The 12,823-nt window shown below is 44.4% G+C and overlaps 1 protein-coding gene across 12 annotated transcripts in view; it reads right to left on the bottom strand.

Moving 5' to 3' along the window:
* CEP170B (centrosomal protein 170B) overlaps positions 1–12,823 on the bottom strand; it is a 53,121-nt gene that overhangs the window by 21,001 nt on the left and 19,297 nt on the right. For 8 of the 12 annotated variants that reach the window (XM_015865586.2, XM_015865585.2, XM_015865592.2 and 5 more), the window contains exons 8-11: positions 6,537–6,638; positions 5,554–6,030; positions 3,357–3,419; positions 1,747–2,510 (exon numbers count right to left, since the gene is read on the bottom strand). In XM_015865586.2, the coding sequence (XP_015721072.1) occupies positions 1,747–2,510; positions 3,357–3,419; positions 5,554–6,030; positions 6,537–6,638 (1,406 nt within the window). The remainder of the gene's footprint in view (positions 1–1,746; positions 2,511–3,356; positions 3,420–5,553; positions 6,031–6,536; positions 6,639–12,823) is intronic. The other 4 variants (XM_015865589.2, XM_015865596.2, XM_015865597.2 and 1 more) reach the window with 1 other exon arrangement.

Raw genomic sequence — 12,823 nt, 5'->3', positions numbered from 1 at the left:
TAGGAAAGCTATTTATCATCCAATTCATGGAGAAGCGAAAAAAAACACAAACTGGAAAGCTCTATCTCCAGGGTCTTTCGTAGACTAGAGTAGAGATTGGGGTGAGAAAAAGTAGACTTACACTGCCATGAAGGGACCTGGGAATGAATGTATTACCAAGACAGGTAGTTAAGCTAGGTGGTCAGACTCTCTCTGGAGATAAACAGGCTTTTCTGTGTTGGCAAACAAGATCTATGCCTCAGAAAAGGCTTGTTTCTCTTTCCTGATTATAGATCCAGAGGAAGATGCCACCACTGAGGGCACCCAGGTTTGGTCAGGGATGGCCTAAAATTCTCCACTCTTTTAAAAATTTAAAAAATTTTTAAATTGAAAAAAATTCAATTTAAAAAATAATAAAATGTTAGTGTGTGGGTCACCCCAGAACCTCAGCAAATCCAAATCCCAATCATCTTTCTTCATGGACAGAAACACAGAGGTCTGCCATGAGTTATTACCCAAATAGCAGATCTTCACTGCACTAAGTCTATGCAGTCATGAGCAGAAATTGGCCAGCTCATCTGCCCAAGGAACAAGCCTGCCAAGCTACTCCCCAGAAATAATTCTATTTTTGTATTATTTTCTTTGTATTTCCTTTCTAGAGCAATCAACCATCATGTTAGGACTAGAACCTTCTTGTGGCTGAAATAACCTGCCCCAAAAACTTTCAATCACATTTCAAACAAGACATAAGGAAGAAGCATAATAAACAAACGAGGGAAGTCAGATGTAGGCTCATAGAACAATATACAAAGCTCTAAACCCAGGTTTCAAGGCTCCCTTTAAACCTCACTCCATCCTTCTGCCCACGCTTCACTAACTCTTCACAGCAACTTGCCAGTTTTGTTTTCATAATAGACCACAGATGAAAGTTAAATCTGAAGCCAAACTTTGGCTTGCCCTGGGGTTGCTTAGTTGGGTGGGTTTTATTAAGCCTCACCCTCATTTATTTTTTGTAAGGCTATCATTCACCTTGCACAATCTAAACAAGTATAGATCCACGCAGGATTGCTTCTGCCCTAGACCGCACCCCTTGCTACTCAACTAGCTGCCACTTGCCCTGCTAGCAAGCACCATTTTCCTAATGAAGCCACACTAAATACAGAATCACCTACCACCAAGGCTTGTGAATGATGAAGACAAGCAGCCCATGGCCTGCCTTTCCTCTGGCCTATAGGTTGCAGAGGCAGCAATGGACTGCAGCTTCTGTGCTCGCAGCAGTGGGCAAGAGGTGATACAAGGCCAAGACAGAGGCTTGTGACAGTCCTCGAGAGCAGAGCTACTCCCAGCCAAGCACTCAGTAGGATCAGTCTGCTCTCAGTTCTGCTGGTGCCTTTCCCTCTAAGCATATGGCAAGCCCACTTGCAGTTTAGCATTCAGATCTCATTTTGGAAGGAAGACAGCTCTTTGCTGATGGCTTACTTTGCTTTCTTGCATCTGATGGGTTTTTGTCTGCAACTTTTGTTGTGGTTTTGTTTGTTTGTTTGTTTCTTTGTTAAAAGACCACCCTCACAGTTTGTTGACACCAATTCTTAACACAGGTCAGCCAAAATGATTTCCCACCCTTTTAAAAAGTCCCTCTGAACCAAGCAATAAAGGGAGCAGCCCTTCATGCAACTGCTAGTAAAGCTGGACCCATAAGCAGCAGATACAGAAGTCCCAACCTTCAGCCCTCAGCTCACAAACCAAGCACAGAAAAGCATCACCTACCTGATCTATCATTTTTCGTGCTTCCTCCACCTCTTTATCCTGTGACTCTGTCTCAATGGTGTATGTGCCAGTCTCGCTCACACTGTCTTCCTCATCATTCCTCCTGCCCTGGGCAGCCTTTAGCTCTGGAGATGGAGCAGAGGCAGGCTCTGGCTCTGAAGATATGACCACACGTGGGGCTGCCGGCACAGGCTGAGGTGCTGGTTTCTCAGAGCCTGCCTTCCCAGACTGAGCTGTCTCCCTCAGGTACTCAGCCATAAAATCCTGAGCCATTTTAGACTTCCTCCCAACACTCCCATAGGCTCTGCCCGATGCTCTGGAGGCAGAGGAGGACGAAGAGTTGATTCGCTCCTCCGTCTTTTCTCTCTTGAAGGAGCTTGCTCTTTGGGTCCCAGAGGAGCTGTTGGTGGCTTTGCCCCCTTGTGTCCCAACATGTGATGGTGGCACCGTGCTGCCCTGTTTCTCTGTTGGCACTGCGTTCTTGCGTTTCTCAACCTTGGTCTTAAGCCCGGGATCGGTGTCGCTCTGAGAGGAGTGAGCACTGTGTGTGAAGGACTGTGAGCGTTTCTTCCTTGGCGTGTCCTCAAAGAACTCAATGACAAACGCCTGCTTGTTGTGCAGCATCTCATGGGGATCACGCCTCATCTGGCGCTGCAGCTTGGCTTGCTCTGTCACCCGCTCACCACCCGTCGCTGGCTCCTTCTCTGCCTTGGGTGCCACGGGGTCTTCTGAGTCGCTCTGTGTCCCGTCTTCGTGCCGATTGCCTGGAAACAAGTTGTGCATATTTGACATTCACGCCCTCAGACTCTGTGAGCCTGTCATTACCTTTCGATTTCAGTCAAAAGGAAAGAAATCCTATAGGAATAAGTGACTCCAAAAGACACCTGCTATGCTACAGGCATTGTGTTCCTTCAGGGGGAAAAATACAAGAGAGAAGAGAGAAAGGCACTGCCTCCCCATCAACTTTTAGCTGGTTGCCTATCAAACTGCTGCAAAATACTGCAAGAAATCATTGTAACAAGAAATTTTGATTTTGTAAAGCAGATTTTAGAAACGTAACGTGTTGTTTCTTTTCTTTTTGCTATTTAAATAAAAGCAATGACGTTATGTTACGATTCTGCCTGTTACTGCAGAACAAAACGAGGTGATCTTGAACTCTTATGTTACAGAGCAGGAATCTGTACAAAATCAGTAAATAAAGCCTGTGCACCGCATCCCACAGAAACAAATTCCAATGATGACAAAGCCACCAGGTCAGTGTGTTATGACTTCATGCCCCTCCGATCACCTACATTACCCCTCTCTACAAGGAGGAATAAAACAACAGCTAATGGAAAAGGAGGTGTGCAGCATTCTTCAATTTTCCTAAGACCTAAAGATCACACCATGACACCCCAGAAGTCACACTATTCAACCACCAGCCACGCAAATATCAAATCATTCTAAGCTTAAAGTAAGCTTGTATTTCTTCTTACATGTTACTGACCTGCATCTTTACAACCTTCCCCTTGTATCAGGGATGCTCGGCACCCCAGCACCTTTGGTTCAGGATCCTCAGAGAATAAGTTAAAATAAAACAAACCAAAAGAAAAAAAAGACCGAACACAAACCTTTTTTTGGAGAAGGAAACGGGTGTGAAGGCACACAACTTGATTCAGTCAACGACCGGGAACCTGTCATCGGGAGAATGGGGAAAGAGGTCTCTGCGCTCTTGACTGTAACATGCAGCAAGATATACTGGCTAAAATACCACGTGTTTGAAAGGAAAACTGCTCAAACCTACTTTGCAAGTTCTCCGGGCATAAGACGAAGACCATTTATTATCTCAAGTTAACTGTGAAAGATTAGAGTTTAATACAAGAACCATGCAATCCAGGAGTCAGACCTCTGTGGAGTTTCCTAACACCTTCCTGAAGAAAGACAGCAGACTTTGCATTGTGCCTTGAGGGTTGATAAGCTTTGTCTTAGGAAGGGAAATCTCCTAAATTAAAGGGTCTTGGCTAACGCCCTGCTGAATGCAAAACTGTGAGGATGCAAGTAAAACACCCACTGTGTCTACAGACCCCCCAGCAGAACACCACGCACCTCAAACCTGAGCTCCCTATTCTCAATACAAGGCTTTACATACATCACATTGATAATAAATGGAACAAATGTTACTAAAGAACACCAAACGGGCTGTCTCTGATTCTAAAGACACACAAACCTGGTAGGCAGCCAGCTGTAGCCTCTAAGACACCTTCAAAATTAGCCCCACAAGAAGAACATGCTACACAACTATCACAGATAAATGACAGGCTGTCCTCTGCTTTGGCAAGTAGATAAACTCCTGAGGCCACCAACACTGTATTTTTTAATCAAATGTCCAAATAATTGATTTTTTTTTTTAAATGCACATTATGCATTAAGTTACCTCAGCTTCTTTCCAGCCCCTATGGACTGTAAAGCGTGGCCAGCCTGACACCTTCTTGTGCATTGCTCAGCACAATCCCAAGAAGAGCTGCCTAACTCTAGTTTCTCCCAAGAAAGAAAGCAAGAGAAGCACACCTGAACCCTTGACAGACTATGTTCTTCGTCAAGTCAACAAACAAAACCCATACTTTCTATCAAACAGTCAAGACAATGCTGTAAGCTCAGACAGGCCACCTCAACAATGCCCTGTATTAGAAAATAATGATAGCATAACAGTGCAATTCCCACGTCGTGCCAAATCACATCTGGATATGAGACCTTCTTAATCACGAGCCTCTAAAAAACCATACACCAGAGCAGTAAGTTAGAAGCACAATAGATAAAACCCTTCATACTGAAAGGGAGCCTTTTTCCATCAATGACTGAACAAATATTCCTTTGAGGGAAAACACCACCATGTTTCCCTTTAAAACAACCTCATGCACAGGCAGGTCTGGTAATTTTCAATATGGCTTCAACAGTCCAAGTCTGCAGATTGTAGTAAAGCATTTGACAAGGCTGGAAAAGCTGAATTCAAAGGCAGTGTAAATGCAGCAAACCGTGGTCTTTTCTTCACTGTTCTGTGTACAACCCAAGAGAGGTATCCAAGCAAACTCAGATCTTGACAAATACATTCACAATCACCTGAGAATCGTGCAACTCTCATCAGCTGCACTAAGAATTGGATTCAAAACTACATTTTAAAATCTCCAAAGAACTCCTCATAGTACTACAGTTAACAGGACCGAGGTCCACAACTTTGTGGTTTTGAACAAAGTAGGGCTTTAGAGAAGTTCAAGAGAAGAAACCTTTCACAAACACAATTTCCTCCACTGGTGATCATGCATATCTCAGGTCTACTACCAATCTCTATGTCAAGACCTCTGGTCATACGACCAAGTGGCTTGGACACTTGCATGACAATTGCAGGATAAAGCACACTCAGAATTGTCAGCTAAAAAGAAAAGCCAGTCTTTCAGATAGAAAAAGCCAGAAGAAGTAAACTAACACCTGTGTCCAGTAGCCTGTCTGACCACATGGAAAAAACTATGAACACTTAAAAACAAAATCATTTTCTGAATCACTGCTACTGCCAAGACGGGGATATACAAGTGGAGGAACCAGATCAGAGAGCCCCCAGGCCAGCATCACACATCACTTCAGGACTGGGTGAAGAGCCTACTAGCTGAGTTCAAAGCCATTAACAGTCATTAAAGAAATATTTATTGTTCATAGTTGGTGCAGAGATAAACAAGTGCAGTGCTCCTCAACAGGCAGAGGACTTACCCCCCTTTAATATGTTGCATTTGCACAGTCAGCAGAGAACACTGCACACATCACCAGACATCCACTCACCTTTAAGTGTCCTCACATGAACTGGCAGGTCACTCTTGGTGCTGTACACATCTTCTCCTGGAGACTGCCGTCTAATCAAGCTTGGGTCATTCTGGACAAGCCAGTCAGCCACCTTACTCTCTGCTGACATCACTTCTGTGTGAGCTGGTTCCTTACTATAAGGTCTTCTCTGTCTGAGCGAAAATTTAGTTACATGATCTTTTATCTTTATTTTACCAGGGGTTCCATCATCAAATTCAATGGTGAAAGAGGCATGGCTTTGCACAACTGGGGCTACTATGGCATCAATATCCTTTGTTGGGATCTCATGGACCTGTGTTTCTGGTGATTTTGATGGCTGCTGAAATTCTTTAGTTGGGATCTCAAAGTAACTTGGCTCCCTCCGGAAGGCAAACACAGACTGTTCTTGGGAATCTCTATAGGTAGAAATATTTCCGTTCAGTTCCTCATCATGTTGGGTCATCTCTTTTGATCTTTCTACAAAAGGAAAAAAAAAAAAAAAAATTAATTAACAAACATTATATTAAGTAATTAAAGAAAAAATATCAGCTCTGTTTTGTTCTCAGGCCTCTTCACTGAAATGGGTGATTTCCAGAGACCAGTATTTCTCATTTTCACTTAAGCCTTAATCCACTGATCTCCAAAGAATTAAATACAAGCGTGTGCATACACACATGTACATTCTGGCAGAATCTATGTGGCTGCTGGCATTTTAGGATTTTTGCATGCCTTTCTCAGACGTACTGAATTACTCCACAATTGTTTATGAAATCCATTTATTGTAGTGGAAACATTTTAATTTTCCCCTATCCTGGTTTCATCAGCAGCAGTTTACACATAGCAACGTGCAAATACAACAAGTACAAAAAAGTGGTAATTAAAGCCTTAAAGCAGGATTATTTTGCACAAGAAAGTTAAGAAATATGCAAAATTTTTGTCACCTTCTACCCCCATTCTTTTCACGACAAAATCACCTTCATTACCTGAGTAATGCTCTTCTTGCCTTCTGTCCTCCTTGTTGTTTGCATCATCCTCCCCCCACCAGGAGGGTTGCCCATAAAGAGGGGTGCGGTAACTATTGGTCTCTAGGAAGAAGATTGATATTCTCTGTGTCAGAGTAAGAGATTCACAGAAGTCAATGGCATACCAAAAGTGGACAAATAACAGGATCAGATGAAATTGTGTACCCGTTATACTGCAACTATTACAAGAGCAAACTACACATAATAATGAGTGTTCAGGTTTTTTCTTTTCCTATTTCATTTTCAGCCAGATAAGGTTGACTTCACGTCCCTCCACTCCTTAATAGCTGTTTTCCCAAATACTGGCTTTTCTCCCTCTCCAGACTCATTATTCACATGAAGTAGAAGATTTTTAGCAGGACAGACTACGAAATACCAACCACAAAACTTATTTGCAATTCAGGTGAAAAATGATACTTCTATCCTGATCTTAATTTGGAAGGCTTTAGCTATTGCCCTTTTTTACTCCACCACAGACCGGGATGCTGTCAGGCCAGGGATTTTTTCCAGCTATTCACTCCTCCCACTCTAAATGACACACATCCCACAACAGGAAATTCTTGAAGAGTTACAAATTTAGGGAAAACAGTAAAACCATCTCCTTACACATCCATAAAGCAGAAGTAAAACTCTTGCTCTCAAAAGCATAAAGTAGGTCAAGTGGATTGCACAGTCACTGCAGGACAGAGATTCTTTCTCACAGAGATTTTTCTTCCAGAAGAGCCTGACTTCAATCACTGTGTCTGCTCAAAGCACTCACTGAAGATCAGCACTTCCAAGCACCAACAGGTACCGGAAAGAACTGATTCACTTCTTCTTCCTTTGTCTACCATAAAACATTGTATTTTGGCACTGCCTTAGGCTGCTCCCATTTGTGATTCAAGTGAAAAAAAGAATACAGCTCAATTTTCCTGCGGTAATAGTCATTGTTATTTATAACAGTTTTAAGAGTGACAAATGAAGCAGCTTTTCTTCTTTCACCTAGAGGTGATAGAGATGCAAGTACAGGTTGGGGACTGAGTTTAACACCCCAGTTTTGCTCACTGTTTCTGCCTCTCTCCATCAGCACATACTGTAACTGAACATGTCAAAGCCCAGCCACCAGCCCAAGCCACAGTTGGACTCCTACCACCAGCTGCTGCTCAGCTCGTGGCTTTATAATCACACTCTGCCTGTGCCAAGCAGCCCTCACACAACCCTGCCACTCTGCATTCTCTGCTTTAATAGGGCCAAGCACAGACAGCAGTTGGTGGCATGAAGGAAATCAGGAGGGAAGGGAAAATTAAGAGTCAAAGCAAAAAAGAAGCCTGATTTTATGTTGCTGTTTTTAAAGCTATTCAGACCCAATGGCCACTGCCTAAAGTTTTGGGTTTTTTTTCCCCTAGGACAGTTCCAGAAATGCATAAGCTTATGCATTATCAGACCATAGGCAAAAGTTTTGCTGTATGGATCCAGCCCACGAGACCTCTTCAAGAGATTTTCATATTTCAAAACTAAACACACTGCTTCCCTTCACACTGAGGATCAAAAGAGATGAAGTATTACTCTCCATTCTGCCTAGAATGTGCAGGAGATAAACTGTGTTCCCATTACGTAGGCGGCCCTTGAAAGTTCAAAGGAGGAAGCATTCCTCACCATGAATAAATTGGAACTGCCAAGCAATGTGTGTCATCACTAAAAATGGGTAAACTACTCCAGGAAGAGAGGTGGAAAGAAGTAACCAACCTATTCAGAAACCTGTCAATGAAGTGAGGAACCCAAAGGCAGGTTTGGGCTCTGCTAGGCTGACACCTATACTGCAAGCTGGCAGAGAGCTTGCAGCCACCCTTCAGACTCGTGGAGCAGACCCACATCCTCATAGGATCTGCTGTGCCCACTGCTTTCAGGCACACACTTCAATGCATAATCACCATCTCCATCAGGGGCTCAACACTCAAGAAACAAAGGGCTCTTGTCTCAGATTTGATCACACAAATCTGAGATCATACAAATCTGATCATTTGTATGATCAAATCTGACCAGCTCAATACCGATTTCTTTTCAGTTGCTGGAGGAATTGCTTAGTTGCTCAGGTAATTAGTTAAGACAGCCCACATCTATACTCCAGGACAAACCTTCCCAGTTGCTGCTCCCTGTTTCTGTGTCCCAGCTGCCTGCAGGACACAGGAGCTACTACTGCCTTTTGCTGCAGGTGAGAAGGCAGTTAGGAAATTAGGTCAGTCCTGGTCAGACTCTTCTGCTAAGGGGGAATTTTGGGATTACATGTAGAGCAAAAAAAGGATTTAGGGGAAAAAAAAAAGAGTTTACAGAGCAATAAGCCTGTTCTTCTACCTTCTCAAATTTCTCCCACTAGCCTAAAAAGCCTTAATAGGTGCTTGGAAATTCCCCAAATTCCCTCTCTGACAAAAGTCAGTACAAGGCCGAACCCTGAATGCTTGCGGTTGGGCAGAGTACGCGGGGTTCCAGCAGGGCAGGAGCCACTGAGAACACACCCTGCACACACAGCACTATGAGGGCCATGACATAAGGCTCCCAAGCCCCATCAGCCAGTCTGTAGTTCAGTGCAACCCATCAGATTAGTTATTTTCCCTTCCTCCCCTCTCCCAGCCACCACAACAAACCAGAACTTCAATTTGAAGATTGCAATAAGCACAGATGGGAATTCAGGGAGTCAATATCTTGCTATTGGAGGACAGTTTCAATATTTTAAGAGCAATTAATGTTTCCACTGAGCCTTCATATTAACGTGTGTTTTGATTAACATTAATAAGCAATGCAGACACCTGCTTTCTCTACTTCTGCTACAGGTGGTGAGATTCTAAGCCAGAAGAAAATATCTATGACTCCAGAAGGGCTCCATGAATTTGCTGCCCTGCTCATGTCAGAAACCACAGCCCCTTCTTGTCCTCCCCCCAGCAGAAGTGCCCTGATTCCCTCCTCCTGCTCCAGCACCATGAAGCTGTACAGAAGGGGCAGAAGGCACAAGAAGGCAGCTAAACAGATGGCAGTGACAGGTGCAGGCCAGGTAGCAGCCATACATGCAGTGGTGCTGCAGGCTGCCCACTGCCAGGGATGAGTTTCAGGTAGCAGCCTCAACCTGGACCAACAGCACCCAGAGCAGCACATCTGCCCGTGTTCTCAGTCATATGCACTGCTATATGGCCTCAGCTTGCCCGACAGATCTTGGTGTTTGCTGGGAGCTCTTAAAGGCACTGAGGCTCAGGGCTTGCTCGAGTCAGCAGAGAAGGAAGTCCAATGAGAACTAACAGTCATGTTAATGATATGAGACTTCCTCTAACTGATGGCAGCTCGTTACCACCTCCTCTCCTTTCTGTGCCAGGCTGGCCAGATGGTGCCAATTCATTCAGACATATTTCTTGGCTCATCAATTCAGGCAGACAGCCTGAAAACCATCCTTTTAGATAACTGAATTGAGGTCAGCATGAGCGTTCAGCCAGACACACACAGAGCTACGGGTGACAGTGTAATACAGGGAAAGAACTGACATGCACACATGCTGCTCCTGGATTTCAGTCTTAGGAGCAGCCACTTAGAAGGAAAGATGAAGGTTATTAGTATAAAACAAGGGATGCCTACATGTTTAACAAGTCTAAACTAATACAGGACTATTGATCATCTGAAAAGGCACCACAATGACAGAGAATGAGTTGCTTCAATGCAAGGGATGTACTTAGAGAGAGATGAATCACAGAGAACAAGGGCAGGACCAAAAACACAGTGCAGGTGATGAAAAGGGAAAGCAGAAAGTCTGCATTAATGCTGCTCTCCATCAGCAAATGGGCAGAAGAGCTTTCACAATGAGCACAATTCCTACAGCACCGGCTCTGACGGCCTTTGAAAGTGGCTGCCAGGCTGGGACAGGAGTGAGTGCTGCGCTCTGCCTGGCTTCAAACAGTCTCTAGAGAGACACAGCAACAGCAAATTTCTCTGCTGACAGAAGCACACACAGCTTTGAAGCTGTCTGCAGCAAGTCAAAACGCCAGCATAAGAAATCCAGGTTGCTTTAAGTCAAGCTGTTTTTGATTCATTATTAACGAGGTGAAGGTCCATCTTTGGAAGATGCAGAGTGGGCTTCTTAAGGCAAGGGCCTTAGGGAGAAAGAAGGAAAAAAAAATAATAATAATAATGATGATCTAGCTTTAAAATACTTTAAAAACTAATTTCTGACACCTGCTATGTTTAAATCCTGTATTTTTTTCCTCCTCTTCAAAACACAGAATTTAAACATAGCAGGAGCAAACACAAAACAACTCTTTGGCTCTTCACTGCAGTGCTTATTTTGTATGTGTGGCAAACCTAAATCCTGGACTTTTGTACCTATTGTGAGTGCACACAAATCCTGGAGGCTTTCAAATCAAGCTGATAATCATAAATTTATTTGTACCAATTACACGATGAAACCTTCAGCACGCTGCAGGTACCACTAAACTAGCACGGATGAAAAGCAGATACACCACTGCTCTCCTACATTAAAGGCCAGGGTGATGCTGTGTGCCTAAGTAACTATTACCATGATCTCATGGGGAAAGCAGCCAAGGACCATGGAAACACTCCACAACCCGGCACAACTCCCACTGCTCCCTGCAGACCTCAACATGGACACAGACAGGACTGGAGAAGCAGCCACTAACCCAGCAAGGAAGACTGTCCTATAGATCTCAGGAGAAGCTCAAGTCCTGCTCCTGTAGCTTGTAATGCCCATCTCACCTGGAAGCTGAGGGCAGCCTCCATGCCTGGAAACTCAGGCCTGCAGCAGTTATTCAGAGGTTAGTCATCAGCCTCAGTGTTATCTACTGCCATCAGCCCGTGAGGGCTTAAAACCTACAGTAGGTTCAGATCAGCCTGTGCCGACAGCAGACCACAAAGTAGCTTATCTCATCCCCCACCTCGGCTCAGGTAGCAACAGATGGGGAATGCAACAGTTAGGTACAGCACCAGAGCTGATGGCTATTTTTAGTATTAACTAGCTGAACCGTGGGTGCTTTTCTAACTCATTGCAATACCCAACCACAGGCCCTATCAAGCTTCTTGCCTTAAAAACATCTCACAAAGACTGATGGTTTCCTGCTTACAGGCAACAAGCAGCAAGAAGCCGCCTGCTCAACAGCACAAAGAATAAACGGCTGAGCTGTTTCCAATTCCCTCTGCTGGATCTCTTTATCCTCACCCCCTCACCTCCTCCCATTTCTAAGCAGCTCTAATTGTTCACATTGTTTTGTAAAACCTCTTCCCTGAAAGCCTGCATTGCCTCTGCCTCTTTTCCAGCCAGGCCCTGGGAAGCGATCCTTCTAAAGGCTTTTGTCACCCCAGACCTTGTTTTAATTAGTCAATGCAAATTCCTAAATACCTACGGGCTTAGTAAAACAGCTCTCTCCCCAAAGCCTCTTTCTGCTGCCATAAGCAAGCCCTCTCCCCCTAAGAACACTACGTTCCTCTTTCCACTAATCATTTAACTTGCAGCCACTCCTCCAAGCGCCACAGAATAGCTGTGCATGTGTGCAGCAGCAGACAAGGTGAATTAGTCACACTGTAGATGCAAAAGGAACCCACTGATCATTCTGCTCACGTGATGGAGACGCTCATGGGAGAGCAAGGCACTGATTTAATGCTCAGGCTCCTTCCCCGGCTTCACGGGCTTCAGTCCAACCAGCAAAATAATTCTAACAAAACATCCTGAATTCCAGCAGCTTTCAGCAGGTCAGCAGCACCTCAGGCTTCTCACATCTGCCCATCAGCCCCACTGTATGTGGCATCCTTCATCACTAGCCTTCAGACAGTGCTCGCAGCCTTTTTTTATTTGGTGCTGGACCTACGGGCTACACTTCACTACCAATGACAAATACACAATACATACCCATGAGCCACACGATGAGAAATGGGTCACCCTGATAAAGTGCCACTCCATGTCCTGACTTTGAAGATATTCCAAAATATCAATTGCTTATGCTATGTAAGTTAAAACCAGACTGTGTATTTTGGAAGGTGGCAAGAATAAAAATGAGAATATTCACGCAACAAAGCAGCAGCAAACACAAACTGGTTCTACCTGGACCTCACAGACCAGTGACAGGCAACACCTTCCAGAACACAGTATCCTTCACACACAGCTGGAGACTCCTCCACCAGCGAGGTTCACCTCCTTTCACCCTCCACAGTGTCACAGCTAATCACCGACTTCATCCCTTTCAGCTCCATGATTGTGAGGCAAAGTCACAAATGCTCCACCA

Source organism: Coturnix japonica, chromosome 5 (assembly GCF_001577835.2).
Source record: "Coturnix japonica isolate 7356 chromosome 5, Coturnix japonica 2.1, whole genome shotgun sequence".
Lineage (NCBI taxonomy): Eukaryota > Metazoa > Chordata > Aves > Galliformes > Phasianidae > Coturnix > Coturnix japonica.
Note: the sequence above shows the minus strand (reverse complement) of the source record. Positions and strands in the feature narration are given on the sequence as shown.